The following is a 26,368-nucleotide window of genomic DNA, read 5'->3' as shown; positions in this document are numbered from 1 at the left end:
GCTTTGGGGCCAGAGCGCCTGGATTCTAATGGCTTCACCTCTGGGGACAAGTCTCTTTTTGTGTCTCAAGGTTTTTGCATATAAAATGTGGATGAATAAAATCCCCATCTCATAGGGTCATTGTGAAGAGTAAATAATTTACTGTATGTAAAGTGCTTAGAACAGTGGCTTATTCACAGGGAGCCCTCAAAGTGAAGAGTATTTATATGCAGTAGTTACTGTTCGGTCTGCTGAGAGTTGTCATCACATCTCGACTTGCCCCACTACAAAGGGTCACTTTTCTGGGGACCTTAGAGATTGGTCCTTGTGGCTGACAGATGTTTCTTGCTCAGAACCACACAGCTGTTTGATAGCCAAATGGGCATCTTTTGATGCCCGATTCCTGCTGAGATTTCTTTCCATGATGTTCTAAGCTTCTGGCCAAGGGAAAGCAGATATTATGTCTGTCTTATGGATTATGAAACCCAGGTGTCAAATTTTTGGTAGACCCTGGTTTCTAAAGTTTTATCCCCGTTATTTATCCATCACATTATCAACAACAGTTAAAGGTCAGTATCTTTATCCAGGACCAGAGGACAGGGAGCACATGAGAAGACAATCATATATGTTTAGAAGAAAGTAAATTCCAGTCCAACAGCTGTATCAGCTATTAAATAGCTAAAGTGTGAGCTTTCAAGTAAGCACACAGAAAAAACGTACTGCACTCAAATAATATGCTTTGTAAACATTATAACTGATTTTCTCAATGAAAATCAAAACAAAATGCATTTTAAAACAAGAGGATTTACTTTCTAGTTCATTAATTTGTTGGGTTTGGTAATAGTGGACAAGAAAAAGAAATCACTGATACTGTAGTTAAGATTCTGCCTTACTAGTCACACACTGAATTTTCCAAAATTATATGTGTAGTTTCCCTAAATTCTTCAAAACAGTTGAACTTCAATTTATTTAAATTGTTTTCAAGAATCTACGAATTAGAACATAATTAAGAAACTATAAATGGTCAAATGTTTTTTACATTATTCAGTTATTTGTAGCATATCAAGTGAGTTAAAAACCTATGTTAAATCTTAAAGACACCAGAGATTTAATACAGATTTTTTTCAAAGGATATTTTCCTAGATAATTTGATAGCAATTTTAAATGACGGAGTCTAAATAAATATCCCCTTTTGGTTTAGTATTACATTAGTGATTCATTTTTTTTCTCCTCTCTCCTTTAGAGTTTTTATGTAGTTATACAGGGATACTTACAATGACATAAAAGCATATATGAAGTATTAAATCCAAATTTATCTTCTAATAAATGTGTATTTGAGTCCATAAGATCGCTTCTTATCAATCATCACTTCAGTGATACTTAGCATTCAAATTACCATGAAACATAAGAGGATAGGAGAAAATATATGTCTTTAATGATTAAATCCAAGCCTCTCTAAAAGTCCTGAAAGTAAATATCCCTCTCTTAACGGTGCGTCTAAAACAAAATGTTCTGGGTCCTAGAGTATAATTTGCTTAACTGTGGGTAAGAAAGAAAGAGAGGGCCAATCAGAAAATACGCCATCAGGCCGGCCCAGTGGCTCAGGAGGTTAGAGCTCCATGCTCCTAACTCCGAAGGCTGCCGGTTCGATTCCCACATGGGCCAGTGGGCTCTCAACCACAAGGTTGCCAGTTCAATTCCTCGAGTCCCACAATGGATGGTGGGCAGCATCCCCTGCAACTAAAATTGAACACGGCACCTTGAGCTAAGCTGCCACTGAGCTCCTGGATGGCTCAGTTGGTTGGAATGCATCCTTTCAACCACAAGGTTGCCGGTTTCGACTCCCACAAGGGATCGTGGGCTGTGCCCCCTGCAACTAGAAAACAGCAACTGGACCTGGAACTGAGCTGCGCCCTCCACAACTAAGACTGAAAGGACAACAACTTGAAGCTGAACGGCACCCTCCAAAACTAAAACTGAAAGGACAACAACTTGACTTGGAAAAAAGGCCTGGAAGTACACACTGTTCCCCAATAAAGTCCTATTCCCCTTCCCAATAAAATCTTTAAAAAGAAAATACGCCATCACTCCAGTGTCAAGGAAAAGGGCGCTCCTTGAAGGGAATGAGTCTCCGTTTGCTCTAGTAACCCAGGGAGATGAATGACCTCAGTCAAGAGCTCAAACTCTGAAAGTCAATAGCTGTGTGTTCAAATCCGAGCTTGCAATGGGGGGGGGGGGGGGGGGGGGCGCTGAAGGGATGGGGGTGGCGCTGAAGGGATACATTCCAGCTTTCAAGTGCTTATATTTACCTGACTGAAAAACAAGTTCACAGGACAATTTACAGAGCAGTGGTTCTCTGAATTATACCAGCCATGTCATCAGTGTTTATTAAGCACAACTCGGGAGTATGGGTTGGAACTAGCATCAACACAGAATTTAATGGGAGAAATCACATATATGTTCAAGAAATAAGGGGATGAAGGAAGAGAAGGTGGGAGAGGATGAGACAGGGAAGATAATGTTTAGTGCTCTAGCAGGGTTATTTATCCAAGGTAATTTAGTCTCAGCAGAATTTCAGGGAAAACTGACCAAATATAGCATTGAAAAACTAACTACATCATGGGAAACTCCCAAAAGATTTCTGTTGAGACAGAATAGATGTCACAGGAAAGTTTCATTTACAGAGAAAGCTCCCAGAAATGTTTTGGGGAAGAGGAAGGTGGAAGAGAGATAGTGATGGAATGCCACTTTCAAAATAAATAGGTTTCTTTGCCAAGGGAGGAAAAAAGAATAACAAGCAGACTGACAAATTTATATGCCTAAAAGTTATTTTAGCACAATTCCAAATGACTTCTCATTCAACTTACATAGTGTGTTTTGTGAAAGAAAGTGATCGGGATGGGGAAAGTGGCGTATTAGAGAAAAAAATACACATTAATTGTGTCATCAGCTCAACAAACAGGAAATGAATTTTCTAATGTATAAACACATTGGAAAGAGACCGCCCATGCCCCCCCCCAAAAAAAAGCCAGGGACCAGTGGCATTGATATTAAACACCACAAGGAAATTTCATTTTATGTAAAAATGTAGAAGGGTTAAAAAAAAAAAAAAGGTCATTTTGATTAATATTCTCCCGCTATAGCTAATTCCTGTTGGAGTAGAATAAAAATCTCCAAAAAAAAGTTAGGAATTAAATATTAAAACTTAAGGAGTTGGATAAAACTATTAGCTGTATTTTTCATTGCAAACCATGGAAAGAATGACTCTTAAGATGTTATTTGCCATTGTAGAAAATAAATTTCAACATTTCTTCTCTTCACATACCCACATTAATTGAAGGAGACTTGAAGAACTAAACCTGATTGAAATGAAGGTGAAAGCTGTCTGATGGCCATGATTACCGAGTGTGCTAAGAATTTGCAAGTTCTAGTTGAGCACCACCAGAGCGCAGCCAAATTGGAAGTGATCTCATTTCACTTTAGAATGAAAAAGCCCTATCACTGGCACTCGTGGAGCATCACCAAGGTTACTCAATATCAAATAGCCTGCAAAGATTCTACGCCAACACTAGAGACTTCAGTTGTACAGTGAATGATAACAAACCTTATCCACAGTGCCTTCAATGTAGCATTTTTATGCTGCACTGAGCGAAATATAGAGGCCACTCAAGTTACTCACTTTATCAGGAATTAAAATAGAATTGCTGAAACAGCAGACTGGCTACAGACACAAAAACAAAACAAAAAGCTTTTTGTTTAAACAATCCATAGTGCTTTGTTAAGACTGGGATCATTTGAATGACTGTCTTTGCTATTCTATCTTTTGTGTGTTGTTAACCATTAAAAAAAAAGAGACAAGTCTCTCTACCTACTGAAAAAGCAATGGTTGTTCAGTTTTCCTTTGCTCTTGCATCTGACTTCCGTCTCACAGGTGTACAACTCTTTCAGGGTTACCATGCTTAGAGCAGTGAGCGTTATAAAAAAATTCCATGAGCCATCAAGTCCAGCATAAGACATTAAACATCCCCTTTTGTACAGCATCTCCAATCAGCCCATTCCTTATTTTTATCTTTGCTCTTTTCTCAGTAGAGAATTTAATCCATTGTTTTATCAGGTTGGGCAACTTTCCATAAGGAAATAAATTCCCCCCCAAAAAAGTCTAATGAAATACTAAACGTATGTGTGTGTGTGTGTGTGTGAAGCCGTTAATGACATAATCATTTATTTTTGAAGTCAATCTAATTAAATTCACAAGCACTGAACAAGAGCACCAAATGAAGTCCTTCTCATCAAAGAACTAGTAATATCGTGGGGGTCATATTTCTATCAAGCCCTCAACACCATCTAATGAACAACTTCAACATTCTTTTGCTCCATCTCAAAACCTGCTCCCCCCACCCCATTCCTCTGTCTAGGGGACAGTAGTTGAAACCTGACCTCAGCCGGAATTCACTGCCTACCACCTCCTCATGGAACATCTCCCATTGTCTCTTTGTTTCTGCAATCTTTTCCCCTCCTGTAGGCTCCCATGTTTTAATTGGCTCTAATTTTTCAAGCAAGTGATAATATTACCTCTATTCCTGTCACCGCCTCAAAATCCTGTCCCTTTTTTTTTGCTTTGTTGACATCTTTTACTTTACTTCTTTGTTTCTTAAAACATTACCTGTATTATTTTTCTGTTTATAAAACTAATTCTTATCTCATGAAATCTGGCTTAAATCCAAAGATTTCCTTGAAACTGCTCTCGTGAAGGTCACCAATGGCCACTTGTGAAGGTCACCAATGGCCACCCTTGCTTTAGACACTCTCCCCATGCCTGAGCACCATGATGCCTGCCCCATCCTGACTGATGTTCTTCTTCCCCAACTACTCTTTACCAGCTAATTCAAAACCCCCCAAAAGAAAGCCTTCCAAGCTCAAGCCAGAGCTCCCTCATCCCTAATCTCCTCACTCCTGCATTTTCACCAGTTGTTCTGTGGCTTTGGCTCTCATCTCCCTCCTGAGTTCTAGAGGACCTTTCCAGGGCCTGCACAAACCCAACAGTATGTACAGTGCCATGCACTGGACTGTGTGCTGGGATCACACAAATGACCAGAAAAGGTCCTGCTCCCAAGGATCTTGCTATCAGGTAGGGAGATAAACATGTAAACACAACTATATAGCTTAGTATAAGCAGTTTAAAGGAGGGGTGTAAGGTTCTGTGGAAAAGGGTAGAAGGCATGCCAGGGTCTGCCTTGGGGAGTCTCAGGAAAACTCTGTGGAGATCTGGGCCCCTACGAGGCAGTTCTTGCAGGGGGAAAGGAGTTGAGCAGGTGTGAGAGGCTGTGGTTCTGAAAGGAGAAGGAATGAACTGGAACATGCAGTGGAGAGAAAGGCAGGACAAGATACGTTAGGACTCTCATCAAAGGTCTTTATCTTTACATGTGAAGGCACAGGATCAAGAACTTGTGTGGGGGGATAGAGAAGCATGGGGGAGAGAGAGTGACTGGGCAGATGAAGCTGGACAAATGGCTCAGGTCATGAAGGTTCTCCAGATGCTGCGGACGTTAGGTTTTATCCTCTCAGTGACGAGGAGCTGGTAAAGATGTTTTTTAACAAAGCAGAGGCACCATCGGATTTATGTTTTAAAGACAACACCCGGAGACAAGGGTGCGGCTCGATGATACCACCGTCATCAACCTGCACACGAGTTACTCATGCATACATCTTATCTCCCTGGCTTCCGGTAGAAATCAGCAATGTCATTCATCTTTGACTCAGAAATAAACAGCCAGCCCAGTGCCTCACTTGTAGGGGACACTTAGAAAATGTTTATATCAATGCAAACTTGGACTTTAGACAAACCAACTTGTCAGGACTTATGCTCAGCAGTCAATTATATGTTTCTGTCAATAAACTTCACACATGTCACCCTTTAGGCATTATAATAAATACCGAGAGGCCAATCCAGACTTTTTGAGCTTAGACAGAAACGTAGAAATCATAAATTGTTTTCCAGAGGAGGAAGCCAAGCGCAAAAAATGGGATATGATTTTCCAAAGTCCCACAGGCTACGGGCAGCGCTGGAATCAGAATTCTGGTCTCTCAGCTCATCTTCAGAATAGTTAATAACAACAGAACACGATGTCAGTGCTGCTGTGGTTTAGGAAAGATGAGACAACTGTATTTCCCAGCTTGTTCAGTGGCTTTTTCAGAATAATGTACCACTACTTCCCTTACCCACAATTACATGCCAGCCTTTAAACTAGAAAATAACTTAAAATTCTATATGAATGGGTATAAGCAATTTAATGCTTCTTACAAAAAAATTAAAAGAATCTCTTTAACCAGCGATATTCTATCTTCTCCTTGCACAAATCAATTCTACCAAAGGATTCTTCAAGAAGAACACAAGTTGGGCCGGCCCGGTGGCTCAGGCGGTTAGAGCTCCATGCTCCTAACTCCGAAGGCTGCCAGTTCGATTCCCACATGGGCCAGTGGGCTCTCAACCACAAGGTTGCCAGTTCAATTCCTCGAGTCCCGCAAGGGATGGTGGGCAGCGCCCCCTGCAACTATGATTGAACACGGCACCTTGAGCTGAGCTGCCCCTGAGCTCCCAGATGGCTCAGTTGGTTGGAGTGCGTCCTCTCAACCACAAGGTTGCCGGTTCGACTCCCGCAAGGGATGGTGGGCTGTGCCCCCTGCAACTAGCAACGGCAACTGGACCTGGAGCTGAGCTGTGCCCTCCACAACTAAGACTGAAAGAACAACAACTTGAAGCTGAATGGCACCCTCCACAACTAAGATTAAAAGGACAACAACTTGACTTGGAGAAAAAAAAAAGGCCTGGAAGTACTGTTCCCCAATAAAGTCCTGTTTCCCTTCCCCAATAAAATCTTTAAAAAAAAAAAAGAATACAAGTAATGAGCTAATAAGCAAAGGGTAAATTCAGCTGTAAGTACTAAATCATTGGTGTATTTAATATTTCCAAACGCTTATCTTTCTTTCCCTTGTCCCTTCTATAACCTGTGCCATTTTTTTCAATCCACTGAGGTACTAATGACCTATTATAAACCTAAAAATAAGCACTAAATGCCATTAGGCTGGTCCATGGCTATAGATAATAGTCACACATGATGTCTCCTGATGAAGCTTCCTTTATTTCTCTTACACTTCTTTGAATTTTAATGAAATGGGGATGAGTGAAGAGATTTCTTGAGCAAGTGTGAAGCCATCACCTTTATTAGATTCCCAGGGTGAGCCCTGTCCCTACGACCTTTTTAAAAGCTGCGGGCGCCGCAGAGGCATCAAAGGGCTAGGCTTCCTCAGTTCCCCGCAGGATCTGAGACCAAAATAGGCCAGCACCGCTGAGCAAGAACCTTGACTTTCAGCCCTGGCCATGTATGAACTGCAAAGTAGCTATAATCCCGTAACTTCCATGGGCCCTGGTTTACTTCACTACAAAATAAAAAGGGGATTTATTAATGAGAGGAGCTGGGAGATCCCTCCCAGCTCGCGTTTTAGGTATCTTTCAGAGGGTGATGGTGAATGGGGACAAAGGCACCTTGCTTCTATGGATGAAATGAACCTCAGTGTCTACTGTCTGTGGCTGTCACTGTCCTCTGAAGATGCTGTCTCTTCTTCTCTCCCTCCTCTCCCTCCTCCCCAGAGCATATCTCTTGAGTACACCAAGTGGGAGCAAAAACCCCAGCTAATTCATGACAGCCATTTGGGCTAAAATTTATGAAAAAAACGTACCTGTATTCCATTGCATTTTCATTAAAATGCACCCTTCCCTCCACAAACACTTAACTACTTCTACTTTGAGATACTTTACATAAATAAGCTAATTTTATTCCCATGTAAACAGATACTTGATCTTTATTTTATAGATGAGAAAATAAGCTCAAAAAAAAAACACCTCACAATTAAACTCAAATCACATATCCTTAGTACATAAGATAGGATTTAAACCTTGATGTGACCCACGCACTTGACATTAAACCAGGGCTTTTCCTATTAGAAAGCAAGAATATGAGGTTTCTGGAGTTTGTCATAGTTTCTTTGTTTTAAATTTATTTTTCAGTTACAGTTGATAGACAGTCACATATTAGTTTCAGGTGTACAACATAGTGATTAAACATTTATATACCTTATAAAGTGATCACTCTGGTCATTTTCTATTTTTTGACCAGTAATGGTACTGGTTATTTAGATGTATTCTTTATAATTATTTGTTAGACGGTACATGTTTTATGTATTTGTCTATGTTATATGTCGTCATTTTTAAAAGTGGCAGAAGAGAAAAAGACGAAGAATTCAGTGTTGTGAGCACAGGTGGGCAAAGCAGACGTTCACCTTGAAACTGTGTGAAGTGGTGAGCAGACGTAGCATTCCAGGACAGGGCTCTCTGTCAACACCCACAAGGCCCTACAGAGAAAGGCATCTCCCAGACAGTCCTGTGCAAAGTGCCCCCGAGAGAATCTATAGCCAAACGCACAGGGCACCTGGGGTACCCTAGGGACCCATGTGCCCACGGCAGACAGATAAGACAGCCATGGCTCCTCATCAAACCCAGAGGGAACCACGGACCCTTTCCCAGAACAGAATATGTGTCTAAGTCAAAAGGGAACTAGGAGGCTTCTTGACAATGAAAGGTAGATGCAGTGGCCACAAGGTAAAGTCTGTGTGTCAGGAACTGTCAGGAAACCTGGCTGACCCTACTTGGTAACCTTCTCGGTATTTGAAGAAAGGTATACCATTCTCTAACACTGAACAGGTTGGTGTGTTTGTACACGTGCACGCACACACACACACACACACACACACACACACACACACACAGAGTTTTTAATCACCTGGTAAATCCCCAACTCCTATCCCTCCAGATACAATAAATGTAACCCTCTGACTCTGAATTAACACAGGCCAGATTCAACATTCCTCCCTCTGCTCACACTTCTAATTCTAGAACCACAGAGCAGGCTGACCTGCTAAAATGGATTCCTTCAGGAAAGAGTGCTGTGACTAAAGAACATTTCTGATACCAACAACAGATGCTCTGGGAACTAATTCCAGCAGGAGTGTACACAGATACAGTAACTAAACTGCCTGTTAAACATACTGTGAGAAAGTATGTTTATCTCTCTCCCAAGTTGGGCTTTTTGGGGATGGAGCCTTAAAAATAACATGTGTTTATTTCAGCCTTTCATAAGCTCTTAATTTTCAAATGAGATTTATAGGTTGTAAAGAAATAAAATCTGGACCTCTCACAGCCTGAGCATGCCCACACCCACCCCTCAGGCCCCACTACACTGTGGCCCTTTTAATAAAGCTAAAAATTACCCAGATAAAAATGTAATGAGATAAAGGTTACTCATCATCACGGCTAGCTCTCATGAAGTTCGCGAAGTGTTCAAAAACTATGGAGATTAAAAGGGTGGAATTCTTCTGGAAAGTCAGTAAAAACCTGAGTGAATTCTTTCTGGATAATAGGATCCATCTTCAGAAATTCACTGTTCATTACTAGCCAGATGTCCCGTTGAGCCAAATAGCAAATAACTATTTTTAAATCTAGGTACAGCAGGTCCTCCAATAACATTGTTTCGTTCAACGTCATTTTGTTATAACGTTTATGAGATACTGTAGGAACGGAACTCTTGTTTACGTCAACTAGCCTATGGAAAAGTTGGTTTCATTATATGTCCTTTTGCTGCAGTTCCAAGAACCTATCGACAAGATTAAGTGAGAACTTATGGCTCATGTTTATATCCTCATTAGCAGTAAATCATTTCCTAAATCTGTAGAAAGAAAATAAATCCACAAAACCAAATCATGTGATCTAAGAGCATGACCACCAAATTCTATCAAATTCTCCAGAGATTAGCCAACAACAAACACCAAAGAGCTCTGTTCTATTTGGACCAGAATAGAGTGTAATTGCACACGGAAGACATCTGCTCCAGGCACTCCACATGCTGTTTCACACGTGGCGAAAGCCCATCTCGGCTCCAATGGGGCAATGGGGGAGTGGGGGAGTGGGGGAGTGTCTCCCAGCGCTCCTCGCTTCCAGCAGGCTGAGCCCTCTCTCCCTATGCCCACTGCACCTCATCCACTATTGTCTGTTTGCTTCCATCTTGACATCAGACAGCCAGGGCAGCTCTTTAAAGTTAGGGACCCACAAACATTTATCCATTCATTTAAAAAATCCTGGTATAGTCCAGAATTGATGCTCAAATACTTATTAAATTGTGTCTAGTATCTCCCTTTATGTCCTAACTCAAATGCAGCTTTTTGACAAAAATATTTTTTAGTAAACCTGGTGCCTATCTCCACCATTCTACTGACCACTAATCATTTCTGCATTACTTTAGTAAGTGAACGTTTACAACACTTAGGGTAATTTACAGTACTCACTGTAGCATTTCCCGCCGTATGTTGTGATCCTGAAGAGAGCTGAGCTCCCCATAAAAACTGACACATTTCATACAATGAGAATTCAATGATCATGAAAACGCACCAATCTGTTTAATATCAAAGAATAGTATTCCTTCCTTAAAATTACAGACAAGGTCAAGTAAGAAGAAAAGAAACAAAATAGATTACTTACTGTGAATAGTTAGCTACCTTTCTATATTTTTAAGCAAAGATCATTGAGGTAAAATTAACTCAGACTGATAACCTGATATAACATCATATCTAATAGTGCCATATATTCAGGGACTGAATGTTTTCTTTTTAATCTTCATTGATACTGAGGCAATGAATACTTTGCACTCATGTTCTGTTTATCGCAGGTTGCCAACATAGTGTAGGGAGAGTGGAACATGAAGTTCTATACATGTGATTTATAAATACATACATAAATAAATAAACAAAAAGAACTCAGACACTCTCATTTCATCTTTCTCAACCACTGTTCTTAAAGTTATTATTTTTCTAAAATCTCTTAAGGAGTATTTAAGTCTAGACTTTCAAGAACTGTCCAAAGTTATTCATTTTCTTAATGGCAAATCTCTTCGATGAATCATTTTAAGGCATTAAAGCAATTACCAAAGAAAGCAGTTACCTTTTCAAAATTAAATCCAAGTGTAGGCAAAACCAGTGGTGATGAAATTTCATATGGATCTACTGAATAGTCAAAAAGAAAATAAAAATCAGAAAAATCTAGACATAGATGTTTAATTTTCTAAAGGAAGAAAGAAAAGAAAAACTCTGATCTGGTACTTGAAAATACATGAAAGAGGCAGTGAAGCCATTTCCTGGAGAGTGACCAAAAAAACCTGGGCCTGAATATTCAAACTCACACATACCTTCCCCAAAGCACTCTCTACAAGCCAGACCATGCAGTGCTCTGCTCAGAGCTCTGAGAGAAATATGAACAACAGCACTGCCTCAGGGCTTTGTCCTGGGACCTGTGCCATTTAATATTCTTATTAATGATTTGGAGGCGGAAGGTGAGCTACAAGTGGGGAAGCTCCTTGACAAAATTTACTGAAGATAATCGCTAGCACCTGAAGAGACCTAGTAGAAATTTTGGTTGGATTTAGGTACATTAAGTGACCAACATCAGGAAAGCAAAGGTCAAAGTACAACTACAAGGCCATACAAAAGAGCCCAACCAACGCCATTCTTCTCATCTAAGCGTGCAGTCACTAAATATGGAGGTGCCTCAGGTTAACGAGAAAGGGAACCCAATAACGTCCTCATTTCTGGACAGTCCGACGCCAAGACTGAAAGAGGCAGGATAATTTAAGCATTATAAATGATTAAAGGGCAGGACTACGATCTCAAATGTTTGTGTAGCTCTGTTCAGAATACCAAACTTATGTTGAGTCCTTTGAGAGTTATTCCTTCTCTCTCTAAGCAGAAATTATCTGCTTTCTTTAACTCCCAAACAGCAATTTTTGACCCATCTCTTGAGTATTTTTCACATTGTGATTTGCAGTATAAACAAAAGTATACATTCCCTGGGAGACAAGACATTGCCTTTGTATTCTGCAGTTCTGCCAGAATAGATTTCTAACAAATGGTTGTGAAACGCAGTATCGTACAACAGGTAAGAACGTGAACTCTGCAGCCTCAGAATGTCCAAGTTTAAATCCTGGTTCTACCACTAACTATGAGAGCGTAGGAAAGTTTTCTAATCTTTGTGTCTCCATTTTTTCATCTGTAAAACTGGCACAGTAACAGTAAGCAGTAGAAGTACTTTGAGGACTAAATAAGATCATACATGCAATGGGCTCAGAATGGTACTTGGCATATAGTTAAGTGTAGATGTAATTGGGCATACAGTGTTTAATGAATGGTAGCCAGTAATCACTAATCACAGTAACAGTACATTAATGAATTAATTACTTAATCAATGGCTGAGATACAAGTAAAATCTATCATAAAAGTAAGAGGGGGTGCTCATGCTGGGTTTTCCTCATGATAGTATTTCTCCCAGATCGTAGTCTTTCATAATTAGATAAAACACAGGACATCCAGTTCAATTAAATTTTAGATATACTACAAGTACTTTTTTAGTATAACTACGCCCCAATATTGCATCGTAGGAGAAAACTCGTAGAAGCAGCATCTGGTAGAATAAGAACACTGGTTGTCTGTTTTAAGAAAAAGTCTCTGAAATACTAAAAGTCACTCCTTCCTCTTTTAAAGTACTTCCTCCCTTTTTAAAAAATCACTTTCAGGAAGCCCTCCTTGCTACACATTTACACCTCTTAACATCAACAAGTTGAAGTAAAAACGAGAATATGAAACCAGACACAGGACACTCCTTCTATAGTTACTACTGACCACTGTGTACTCTGCCCATCAGTTGACAGAACCTACTTACAGGAGCCCAGTGGGTGCTGCCCAAGTTCTGATCAATCAAACCAAGATGTACTCCTTCAAAGTCTATGTGTAGGTCCCCTTTCCTCCCAACTTGAACTAAACAGAAGAAACCATTAGAAAGTATTAGCTTTAACAAATTTGCTTTGAATACTTACAGTATTCAGATTAAATTGATACTGGTGGTTTAAACTCACTCAAGGGTTTCTAAACAGGGTGGGCTCTTTAAGGACAGATTTGCATATATGTAAATAGTCAAGTTTCTATAGACACAAAAACATATTAGGCCTGTCCTAGGCTGTATTTATGATATCTCATAAAGACACAGCATACTACATGTTTATTATAAATAGATCGTCTTTTGTAAATAATCAAATTTATGCTTTCAATTCTAATGGTCAGTAGTCCCAGAACAACAAGCTTGCAGGTGGCAGTCTTACCCCTTAGTACTGATTTGAGGTTGAGCTTGGCTTGGCGGTGCAGGTCCTCTACGCAGGGGGGTCTTGTAGTGGGAAGGAACACGTTCTCCTGCTGGTGCCATGGGGCAGTGTAGTGGACTGACCATCTACTCTCCTCATCTAGGTTGGAAACCGCTGTAAAGAGAGAGAATAAATTCAGGTGTCAAATTGAGCTTCATGGTCTCCAAATGTATTACATCCAGATAGGATTCTTGGTGCTTCATACATCCATGGGTAAGGGCCGGCAAGGGGGAAATAGAGCAAACTCTGAATGGGATTAATCTTGACTGCAGGGGTCCTTTCCACAGTGTTTTGCCTCTAAAGGAAACAGGGAAACTGTCCGTCATCACCTACAATGTTTTGGTAGAACTGTTTGCTCAGTTAATTGCTTCCTAGCATTTTAGGCCCTCCCTCTACTCCAGTGTTAGAAAATGATTGACAAAATTGATAGACTTCCAATTCCTGCTTAAGTCCGCCAGGATAGATATCTGTTATTCATCTGTACAATGCCACTTCATCAGTAAATGTCAGATTGTCAAGACAGAAACAAATTTCTTCCTGAGCGGTAGAGAACAAATCTTTCCGCTCAAGCATTATTTTAAAATATCACTGTAAAAACTCAAATTTAAAAAATTAAGCATTACATTCAATGTAATATATTTAAATAGCATATCTAATAGAAGTAGAAATCAATTTGTGCTACAAAATCTTCTCTGTATGTCTTGCTTTCATAAAATACTTTTACATTAAAATGTTTTTCAAAAATTCCAGTGTAATTGACTTTTCCCAACCTAATCCAATTCAACTGAATTTTCCCAGCACAAATGAGATGAAAACATTAGAGGGAGAAAGGATAGGTAATCATGAAAGAATGCTAAATCTCTATACTAATTTTCCTTTATTCCCCACAGGACTTGGGACCTCTTTTGTCTATTTCCTTTTTCATGAAAACACAACCTAAAATGAGATACCAGTAGAGCCCAACATGAAACAATTTTTTAATGCTTTCTATATAGTGCCACTGTGAGCCAGGCATAGGGGAGACTAGAGAAGCATAAGAGAAAGAAGAGACTGCACTGAGTCATTTACTAGGGGTGATAAGTCTAACACCCATAAAATCAGCAGATACTAGGCTAATTGTGAGTCAGGCGATTCTTCCCTAACTCTGACCTATACTACAGAGTGCACACTGGGCGTACCCATTTCTAGAATATAACATGTCTCTGGTAACTAGACCATAAAATAGATTCTCAAAATAAAATGAACAGGCATGCATGAACTATTAAACCTTTCCATTTGAGCCTATTTAAAGTTAACTCAATGTACCCCACAGCACAGCTGCTACAACTGGCATAAAGTTCAAGTTAACTAATATATGTAAAGTCTTAGCTCATAGCATAACTTATGTAAACCATGGTTGTGGCAGGAGCAGTGAAATTACTGTAAAGGAGCCCCTGACTTTAGAACCATCATGAAGGAGGAGCTGGGCCTTTCTCAGCGCCCCTGGGAACCCGAGCCACAGGTGAGGGAACCTCTCACTCCAAGGGCCATCTTTTCTATAGCTACTAAATTCTACAAACATTGCTTCCAAATAATTCATTTCTTAAATGATCCCACCATCTCCATCTATTGCTAAATGAAATAATAAATATTGAGAACTAGACATCAAGTTAAAAACAGAAATGTCCTGTGTGCTTTCTGCTTTTGGAGTTTGACAAAAGAAGCATGTAAACTAGGCACCTGGCATTTCACATAACCTCCTGTTGAACAAATGTTCTGCATGGTGCATGTAACTATCAATCTTAATACATAAAATCCACAAAGACCTGACTTAGCTCTGACTTACGTATCTGAGAATCTTGCACGGGGGCGGGACTCACCATATGTCCCCCAAAGAGAAGCCCTAGTCAATTACAATGTTTTGTGCTGGTGTCCGTTTATTTGAAAGATTGAGTTACCACACTTCATAGCTGGAAAATATTGAAAATTGAAACTTTTCCTATTTGCCAATTACAAATCAAATCCAAGTAATAGTATTCAAGGCTGTGTAATCGTACGATCAGCTCCACACACTGTACAGTTACCAACTGGCTCCTATGAAAGACTGGCAGTCTCTTCCCTGGCGAATCTCAGTCTTGCCAAGGCAGATTTTAATCAGTCCATCCAAACACAGCCTCCGAGCAAGGGAGCTGCAGAAAGCGATCCCAGAGTGCAGTTCTTTGTTGCTTTCTCCAAAGTTTCTTACCAATGCATCCTCCCCATGCACATTTATCCAGTTTAATACATTGGTCCCAAAACTAAAAGCTAAACTAAAATTGATAAACCAGCAACTATGTAAAAACAAAACCACATATTTGTAAAAATTCTACTTCCCAGGGAATGAAGAAGAGCCTGGATTAAAGACATTTAAACCATTGGCAAGTACACAATGAAGCCACACCACAAAAGCTGTGTACTTAACAATGACTGATCGGTCTAACAGAGTTAGTTTGTCCTCCAGCTCTAAGATACAAAACAGAGAGGGCCAGGGAGTTTTACAGGATCATCCCCACCAAAAATATGTGACACGTTACACAGAGGTTCCCTGCACAGTAAGCCAAAGAATCAAAAAACAAAAAAAACAAACAAAAATACCATACATCAGGGCAGACATAAAATAAATACAAGGCTTTTTTCCCTCCGTTCTTCGAAGGGCTTCTTTTGAGAACCACAAAAGAAGTGAATTCACCTAAAATCTCAACCATGAATAAATAAGACATGCTGAGATCACATAATTCTGCCTTAGAGTTACAAACATGTGAGGTATTTGAACAACCTGGTATAGAATGGAGTTTAACTTGTGCCAATTATGCTGTTTCACACTCTAAATCCGTCACTCAAAAGAATGAAATAGTACATAACACACACACACACACACACACACACACACACAATGGGGAGAAGACAAACTACTTACTTTTCTTCTTAAAAAGTTTAATTAAAGACTTGATTTTTGCATTAATGAAGGCCACCATTTCCAGGATGCCTACACAGGGCTTAGAAATTTAAATCACATTAAAAGCTCAGTCCAGAAGGCAGGTGGCAAGCTGCATCCTTCTGCTCAGATTCTAACTTCTTCCTCCGTTCCCAAACCATTAGACATCTGCCCGGGCTGATGTAACTTGGACGTTGAGCTTATTGTCAGGCAGTTACAAACCATTAACAGTCCTTGAACCTGAAAATCTCCCACTGAAACCTAATCTTTAAGGCTGAGAGCTACCAGTGACAACATGTGCAGAAAGAGAAAGCCAATCACAGTTCTTATTTGCATGATAACCACATCAGTCTTTCCGCTTCGGGGCTCGTTTATTCAGTTTTCTCTCCAACAGATCAGAAGTTTCTCCTCTCTGGAGTCCACAGAACAGTAGATTTCCTCCTCGGAGTCAAGGTGAAGTAAATGTGTTCCCCATTTACACTAGGCTACAATGAACGTCCAGATATTTTTACTGGAGCCGACAAGCCTTAGAGCAAGTCTGTGTTGATTCTTTGACTCTCCAGTTAATTCAGGCATTGGAACTGATTTAGGGGGAAAAAAGAGCCAATCTATTGTTTCCCGACCACGCCCCCCCCCCCCCCCAGGCTCTGCCTCCCACACCAAAGGAACGTTTACAAGCAGTAAAACTTTACAATAGAATGAATCTCCATGGAGCTTAAGTGATGACTTGGCTGCATTTTCGTGCAAATTAGTATGCCCTGCCTTCTCACCCAGATTTTTTTTTTCTGTCAGCCAGTGACTGAGAATCTGCATTGTAACTGCTCCAAAGTCAACTCCCCTTTCCCCCTAAAAACTCCAACTTCCCCACTCCAAAGGAGAAATTTAAACACCCTAATCATTTTAATCTGTATTTTAAATTTAATTATCATTAAGCACCTGGTTTAAAAAAAAAACAAAAAAAAATCCCACAATTCTCCCCTCCCCCGCTACTGTTATTTGGGTTATTCTCTGACATGAATAGATACTGTACTGAGTTCTGGTTCTTTTGTCCATTCGCAATTAACCTCAGAGAACTGGGGAAACACAAATAGAGAAAGAAAAATCAGAAATGGAGTATAAGCAGGTTCTAGAAAATACATTCTGGGGTAAAGAAACAGGAGCAAAGAGGAAGGGAATACAGATCAGCCAATATTACAAAAAGGAACAAAGGAAAAGAATGCTCCTTACAATTCTCCCCAATTCTACTTCATGGAGAAACAGTTTTTGAAACACATTAGACAACCTCTTATTTCATAGCTTTGGGCCAGACTTATAACTGAATGGAAAAATGTAATAATCCACTAATTCAAAACATTTAGTTTATAACAAAAGCTCTTAGTCAAAGAACAAAATTTATGTGAGGGGCTCCCCCTAGGGAATGCTTTGGAATGATTCCTCCTCAAATCTTTTCCTCCTTTAATCTTATTTTTTGAACAACAACAAAAGCAAAGCAAACAACTAAATAAATAGAACACATTATTATCATATTACCATACACATTATCACAGATTTCCAATTTGTGTTCTTTCATCCTATACATAGTTTTACTTAAAAGTAATTATATGGCCAGATGGCAAATGAGAAAGAACTGAGTCTGTAAGTTAAATTATATAGCTACACTAAATTAGTGAAAAAATTCCCCTTAGGAAAACAAATTCAAAAGCAAGAGTGACCTCGCTCTACTTCTAAGCTGCCTCTCAACCTCATTGCCTTCGAGACAGGTAGCCATGTGTTCTGGACAGAAGCTCGGATTCCTAATCTACAAGTTTCTGAAGTTAAATGTCACCACGCATACTAGTAATTGAAAACAGCATGCAGCTTTTCATGTATACAACAATGGCATCCGAACACTGATTCATTCATTAAAAAGGTAAATTTGGGGCACATACATACTAAGTGCCACTCATTTGGGATATATCAGTGAGGTCCCTGCCCTCATGGAGCTTCCGTTATTTTGACAATAAACTACAATTGTATGGCGTGTTAGAAGGTGGTTAAGTGCAATGGACAAAAGAAAAAGTTGAGTGAGACGAAAGGGGCGATGGGGGTGGGAAGTGGCCAGGACGCAGTATGAAGCAGAGGTAAGGGTAGACCTCATTTAAAAGGTGAGGTGTGAGTAAAAACTTTAAGAAGGCGATGGCAATAAAACAAAAATCTGTACAGTGACTCTCACGGGCTCTCATTTGAAAGAAGGAGATCTATTCATTGGGTAGTGAGGCTTTTCCAGTCCACCAGGACTAGTCAGAGACGCGCTCTAAGAAAATGACCAGCAGCAACAGTCACCCCTGGAGTGATTTCCTTTCTCACTCGATATTAAGCTTGGTATTAAGTGGCCACAGTTGTGTAAAGACCATGATACTATTTGGTTACACATCGGTCAGTGGTAGCCGACGGGTAGAAAGCACGCTTCCATCCCAGCATCCCGGGCACTTTGTCCTCTACAGGCTATTCTGCGCTGCTTCATGACGCAGGCCCAAAGTCCACATCTTCAGGGAGCAGCCAAATAAATTACGGTATTTATTGGGTAACATACTAAGTTGTGTTTTGAAAAAGCTTATTGATTATAAAGATTTCCCCAAGAATTTTATCATCTCTTCATATCCTGCATATAAGCATGAAAACAGGGCAGTGTTTTCATCTTATAATTTGCATTGCCTCGATGTCACAGTTTATTGAAGAGCCATGTCTTTCTGGAAACTCTAGTATTGTTTGATAGCTCAGTATCTACGTTCAACAGAAAATATATAAATCCACGGTACTTCCTATTCCAACGTTAGCTCTATAAGAGCATCAACAGTTAAAAAAAATTTTTTTCCTAAAATCCCAGACATGGAAAACTTGACAATGTAGCCTAGGAGTGAAGGACCACGTCTGGAGCCACCCATGGAGAATACTAGCCACTTACTGGAGGACTGACCTCTCCATACCTTGGTCTTTTCATCCGTAAAATGGAGGTAATAACAGGATTTATATTCTAAGGTTATTAAGCTCTTAGAACAGTATCTGATATGTCGTAAGCATATATAAGTATCTGTCAGATAGATGAATAAAATTTCAAAGAGATAGCTGAGCTGCCCTAAGTTTAATAAAGGGTCAGTCGTGCCCTAACGGAAGGAGAATCCACAGACCTCACAGTTGTCTTTCACTTGTCTCAGAGTTAAGCCGCCCGCTCCATGAATGATAGGTCTAAACCTATCACTTCCAGTTTTAATGCATGTTATCTTTTTTCTACGACCTAAAATTCCATCTTGAATCATTTAAAAAAAATTATCAGTGGTGCCCAGGGAACTTCCAACTAGTACCAATGGTCTTTTTCTCTCTCCTCATCTTTCTAATCATATACTGCGAATGACTGATTTCTGGAGCTCTTACTCAACACCACAGCACACTACAGTTGACCCTTAAACAATACACATGTGAACTCCATGGGTCCACTTATACATGGATTGTCAATTAATATTGTAAAAGTCTCTTTCTTAAAACTTTCTTAATAACATTTTCTTTTCTCCAGGCTACTTTATTGTAAGAATACAGTATATAATACATGTAACATGCAAAATATGTGTTAACTGACTGCTTGTGTTGGTTTAATAGATGGTCAACACTAAGCTATTAGTAAGTAGTTAACTTTTGGGGCAGTCAAAAGTTATACATGAATTTTAGACTGTGCAGGGGTCGGCGCCCCTAACCCCTACATTGTTCAAGGGTCAACTATAGTTCCTTTCCTACATCTGATCGCTCCTTCTCTAGATTCTGACAAACTCCTAGAGAGCTAGTCCTTAAACCTCTGTCCTATGCTATTTACTTATTCATCTTTGAAACCTTAATAATTTTGTAAGGCAGCAGTCAGCAAATTAAGGCCCTTGGGACAAATCCCGCCAGCCCCTTTTTAAACGGTTGAAAAAGAAAATTGAAAGAAGAATAATATTTCGTGACGTGAAAATTACACAAAATTCAAATGTCAGCGTCCATCGAGTAATAAAGTTGCAATGAACACCACTACAGCATTTGTGTATCTATTGTCCACGGCTGCTCTCAGTCTGCATGCAACAGCAAAGCTGAGTAGCTGTGACAAAGATTGTACGATCTGCAAAGCCAAAAATATTTACTATCTGAACCTTCACAGAAACAGACTGCTGACTCATGCCGTAATCTTCTGCCTTTAAACACCCTGCTTAGTCTCCATCTCTATCTGTTGTCTTTCATTTGTCCTCCATTTTCATATCGGGAACCTCTACTCAAATTTTACATTATCTCAAACTGAAGATCTAATTTAAGCCAATTTGATTTCCCTCCAAACCCTAGCTGCTTATCAAGAACTTTCTAATTTCTAGTAGGTCTGTAATCAAGTTTTCAATGAACGAGACAGGTTGAAAACGAGAAAACTGAGATCTAGAAGCTAATGCATGTCCAAGCTAAGATGATGAGAATTGGGGTGTCCTAATTCCTCTTTTACTAGCAATAAGTTTTGAAAAGATATCTTTAGTTAGTACATTGAAGTTAATATATCTTACACAAAAGTCCTTGCTGGGACACATAAGTAATAAAAATATTTAAAGTAAATCATTGTTTTTCTAAAACCACTATCAAATATTACAAAGAAAAATATGCTCTGGCATCACCAGAATGATCCTGGTGGCTTGTCCTGGCCCAGAATTTTGAAATTCTATCACCACTACTATTGTACAAATATTGGCATCCTTATTCATAAAGTTTCAACATTTCTGCTTAATTGGTCACTGAAATGATACCTTATTTATAACCAAATTTAAAATTTTTTCTTCTAGGAATCATCTGATTATTTCTACAGTTATCTGATTACTTCTTAGGAGTATGTATACAACATGCCAGCAAAGAGGTATGGAATATTTTGCAAAGTCATACATATTCTGAAATTTTTAACTGTTAACTGTGCACTTATGTTCAACCATTCAGCAATTTTCCAAGGAGCACTTACTCACTGGCTTGTGTTAAGCATCTGGGTGAAAAGTCAATCAAACATAGTCACTGACCTTAGAAAGGTCACACAGTCCAGTGGGGCTGTCACACCCGGACAGATAAATACAATAAAATAATGAATAAGCATAAGGAGAGAGATAAGACCATGCTGTTAATGGGACCCATGACAAAGGGCACATACCTCATTTAGAAAGCAAACAGCTGTTAGGGAACAGGAGAGAAGAGGGGACTCAGGCAAAGCACAATCACGGGACACAGGGAGGTCTGCAAATGCTTAGGTATAAGCTTATAGGAGAGTTGAGATGTGGCTGGAAGTGGCAAGGGAGGTAGAGAGAGAGGCAGGGGCCAGACCCTGAAGGGCACTGCTTGAGTGAAACAGTGGGTGGATTTTTAGTTGATGGGCTACTAGGGATTCACCGGAGGAGTTTAAGAAGGAAAGCCACATGACCAGTGTTGCATTTGAAAAAGATCACGAGTGCTGCATGATGTGTGTATTTGAATGGGTGCGACTGGGGACGCAGAAAGGAACTGGGGAACTGGTGCAGCAATCTACTTCAAAGGTGAGGAGGTCAGAATCACTTCCGTTTTAGGGCTACTTTTCTACAACTCCCTTGGTCTTCTTACGAGCCTGCGTTTAACAGTTTGTAAGGTTTCAGGAATGATTATGTACTTAAGGTATAATAAAGAGTAAAACCCTAGCTATTAAACAAAGGACGCTGTTATCATTCATGCTTTCATCTGTAGTATACAACCTTGAAATACACTCTTACTGTTTTTATTAAGGACAAAACATATCCTTAAACCTAAAAGCTTCTTCAGAGCAGGGCTGCCTAAGGCTCCCAGGACTGACTCATAGATAAGGCTTCCACCCCCTTATTACCCTCCCCGCTTTCCCATGGCCATTTATGCAAAACCTCAGCCCTCCGAGCTGCATTACATGCAGTTAGGGTATAAAAAGTCTTTATTTTGAATCTAAAAATCGTTACAAACTTTGTTAAACAATATTTTGTAAAAAAGAACTTTTTCAAAAACTGTACTCAGGAGTTATAGGCAGAAACGAAGCATATCATATATATACACATTTTGAACTCCACAAAATAGAATCCTAGATCAAATGAAAATGGAATGTATAATCAATAAAGATCACTGTGGTCTTCTAAGTTGCAAGGAGAGGGAACGGAAAGAAAAATTAGATATCATGGAGTCCTTTGGTGGTTAGGGTCGTGTACCAAGGGATAATTTTAAACACTTCTCAAAGAAATTTAGCTCTTCAAAAATTGAAAATGTCTATATCAATTATCTATAAACGGTGCTATCACTGACTGTCAATTTGTTTTAGGCTAGCTTTTAAAATCAAGCTTAACATCTGAAACAGAAGATTGTACATGACTAAGCTAATTTAGGAGTACTCTTATCTTTATTCATGGTTAAAATACTTGAAATGCAATTTTTAAATCTACAAACACACGCATTATCTCTTGTACTTTTCAGATTCATTAAAGCATTGGAAAACATCATAGCAGAAATTATCCCACATAAACCCCTGGTCCTATCAAATAAAATGCACACTCTTAGCAGTAAGAGATTTTAGAAATTTCTAAAAATTAACTAGCAATATAATCCACTTAATAAAGCTTTAGTAATAGATAAACTTATCGTTTAGGCCTTATCTTTTGTTTATTAAGAAACAAAGTCTTCCCATAACTTTAACTTTTGGAGGAAAAAATTAAGTTTCATGTTTTAATAAACACTTTCATATTGAGAGCAATTATATAGCTATAATACTTACATATCAAAATAATAATCATTATTGAAGCTGCAAAGCAAATCAATAGCACAGGCAGATGAATTAATACAATCAATAAATGTGTAAAAGAATAAATTTTAAAAACATCACTACCAGATAAAATACAGGATTGTCCAGATAAAGTTGAATTTTAGATAGACAAAATTTCATTATTAAGGGATTTTTCAAAAATCTACAGTAAAATTCATTTGTTAATACAATTATAATTTTGATATTTAAATAATAGTCTTAAGTATCTGACACAACAGATGGAAAAATGTACTTTATATTATTCAAATTAAATTGACATAAGTTCTTGCTGTTTGGCATTTAATTCATTAGAAACAAACCAAAAGATGAGTTGGTCACTTGTGACTAACGAATCAATCTTTTACTTTTCATATCAGGCATTTTTCTAACAAATCACTAATATTTATCTCTCCGTAGTTTAACATTTTAAGTATTTAAAATTCCTACTTTTCTTTGATTTACTTGTCTGTTAAGCAGACACATAAGAGGCATGCTAGAGCAATTTCCCAGTGGAAGGACCAGCCTTCCACCTCCCTAATCCAGCAGACACTAAGGGGACAACTGGTACTATGTGCCCCAATGTGACGAAATAGCGAGTATAAATATCACCTATGGTAAATTCAAGTTAAACATTTTTGATAAGTTAAATTTTTCCAGTTTACAGAGAGTACAAGAGCTAGAGGAAAAAAATGAAAACAATCAGTCAAACCAAAAATGAAACAATAAGTCAATTAAATAATAATAATAATAATAATGAGGATGAGGAGGAGAAGCCAGATTAAGAGAGATTTAAGGAACATCACATCACAGCCAGATGCACGACCCTGGATAGGATACTAGTTTGAGATAAACCAGCTATAAAGAAAGGCGTTTTTTAGACAAGAGGGGGAATTTGAATATATAGGTGTCATCTTATTCTTATGCTTTTCACAATTGCATACTGAGGTTTAAAAACACACATAAAGGGTTTAAAAGGTACTGTTGTAGAGATACTCTCCACAGAATGAAAACATGTATCTCACAATACATGCTCATGAAGATTATTTTAACTGTCCCATGAATCATGTTAATTTCACAAAGAACATTTAAAATCACCAATGTTCTAGAACTTCATGGTACAATGATCTTTTCTTTCTTTTGCTTCTGAATTAACCTTTAATAATGAGTCATATGGCATATTGAAAACAAGACAAATGGAAATCGCTCTCTTCATCAGTATCTGGTGGGGGGAGTGGTTGGGGGTAGAAAGGGAAACCTTAAAGGATGATAATATATCAATTCTTTAGGAGGAACTTGATCTGACATCCACTTTGCCAGTTAATTCTGATGCTAGGAAACACCCTTAACTCTGCATTGAAGCTAAAGGCTCCTGCTGTGGATCCTAGTTAATAATTTAATCTAAACCATTGCTACCATCTGCTCCGTCAATTTCAAAACGTCTGCTATCACTGTGACTAGTTTAGTCAAGCCACAATATTCATGTGACAAATGTTGAACAAATGGAAGGCAAGGCAAACAAAAAAAACGTTCTATGAAAAAAGAGAAAAACCCCAATCAAAAGTGCAAAACACAAAGGGAGGCCTGCTGACATCGCATTCAAAGTTCCACCCTGCCTGCAAGGATGGAAGGGTGCACTGTTTCTCTAATGCAGGCAATGTGACAAATGAACAGACTGGAGATGATGGACGTGAGGTGGGAAAGACAGGGAAGAGCTTTGTGAAGGGAATGAGGTTGGAAATACAGAGGGTGCCAAAAAAATGTAAACACATTTTAAGAAAGAAAAAACTGTATTAAAATTGTAATACTCAATATATACTGATAACGAAAGAGAATACAAGTCACATTTGACTTCTGCAATTACAAGAGGTGCTCAAAGTGGTTACCATCAGCGTCCAGACACTTCTGATTACAGCGAACCACTGCTTCTGCAGCATTGACCAAAGAGTCCACTTGCATAGATATTTTTAGCACCCCTGGTAATTATGAGTAGGGATACAGCAAGGGCAAGTTGGAAAGGAGAGATTTCATAAGTTCCTAGAAAAGTACAGTTGAGAAGAGTACTAAGGAATACCAAACCAACTCCATTTATTTTACAACATAAGTGACTTGCAGTAGGTCACAGAGTTACCCAACATCTGAGCTAATCCATCTTGTGCTCCAGGTTTCGATACACTGTGCTACCTCTGCCTTCACAGTCAGAGCGTTGTCGGGGCAGAGGATCCAATCATCCGCACTGATTCCTGCCTCAGGGCCTTTGCACTTGATCCCTGACATCCACTTGGCATGCCCCTATTCATTTTTCAAGTGTTAAGTCAAATGTTAACCTTCCTTAAGAAGCATCCCTTGATAGAGCTTTAGTAATTCTTCATTTCAAAAGTATATGTCATTTTACTTCAAGGACAACTTCCTCAAAAGTGAACTATCTATCTGTCTTGCAGAAAGAGAATGAATAATTTCATTAACTCTTTGAACCTGTTCTTCTTCCTGGCGTGTTGTATAGCCCTAATTCATCCACCCAAGTAGTCCTGATTCATCTAATTCATTCTACTCAGCCTGCATTAGGTAGGTATTTAAAGGTGAGAAAAAATGGACAGAAATTTCTCTCATTTTAGGTGAGAAACAATGATATGAGTAGAGATATGTGTTAATTAGTTCAACTGTAAAGTTACCTCACGTTTCCTTCCCCGATTCAAATGTCATTCAAAACACATTTTCTGAATGCATATTGAGGGTCTAGCACATCTTAGAGAAAAGAATAATTCTCAATCACTTTAAAATATATTTTCTGTGCTATTTAAATTTAACATGATCAGATCCCTTTATAATAAAATAAAGGGAAATTAATTTTAATTTTTGAAAAAAGAATTAATGCAATCTTTCTTTTAAAAGTCTTCAGGGAAGAAAAAAAAATCTCATTGTGGAATGAAAAGCCAAAGTATAACGTGATGATCTTAGAAATCTAATTTAAGAGAGTCATGTGACTAGCCTAAGTGCTTTATATTCTGGGCTCTCTTATACTTCTTAAATTGGACAATATTAAGAACCTGCTGAATTGACGGTGTTACAAAACCTACAAGGAATCCATACTTGAAAAGAATTTCCTACTTAGAAAAAATTGGATAGCAAAGGAGACTTCCTAATCAAAACTGCCAGGGGAAAACTGACAAAATAAAGTAGAAGGGCGCCACCTACAGGAGGACGCTGTGCGCTCAATGAAACACTGGTTCAGAAGAATGATTCCTGCTGCAGTCTCTTGACAGAAGAGCTTGGAATCAGGGCTCTGGTTTAACACACTCCCATTGCCCGTCATACTTCAAAAGGATGTTCTCA

The 26,368-nt window shown here is 38.9% G+C and overlaps 1 protein-coding gene across 11 annotated transcripts in view; it reads right to left on the bottom strand.

Annotated features, from left to right (window-relative positions):
• The window catches only part of NHSL1 (NHS like 1), a 215,543-nt gene that overhangs the window by 47,710 nt on the left and 141,465 nt on the right, over positions 1–26,368 (bottom strand). For 9 of the 11 annotated variants that reach the window (XM_074333631.2, XM_074333629.2, XM_074333630.2 and 6 more), the window contains exon 2: positions 13,233–13,385. In XM_074333631.2, coding sequence (XP_074189732.2) covers positions 13,233–13,385 — 153 coding nt within the window. Of the gene's footprint in view, positions 1–13,232; positions 13,386–13,476; positions 13,607–16,206; positions 16,773–26,368 lie in introns of those variants that run through there. The other 2 variants (XM_019732762.3, XM_088795438.1) reach the window with 2 other exon arrangements.

Source organism: Rhinolophus sinicus, chromosome 2, assembly GCF_057876585.1.
Source record: "Rhinolophus sinicus isolate RSI-liver-muscle chromosome 2, RSI-T2T, whole genome shotgun sequence".
NCBI lineage: Eukaryota > Metazoa > Chordata > Mammalia > Chiroptera > Rhinolophidae > Rhinolophus > Rhinolophus sinicus.
This window is presented reverse-complemented; position numbering and strand designations above follow the sequence as displayed.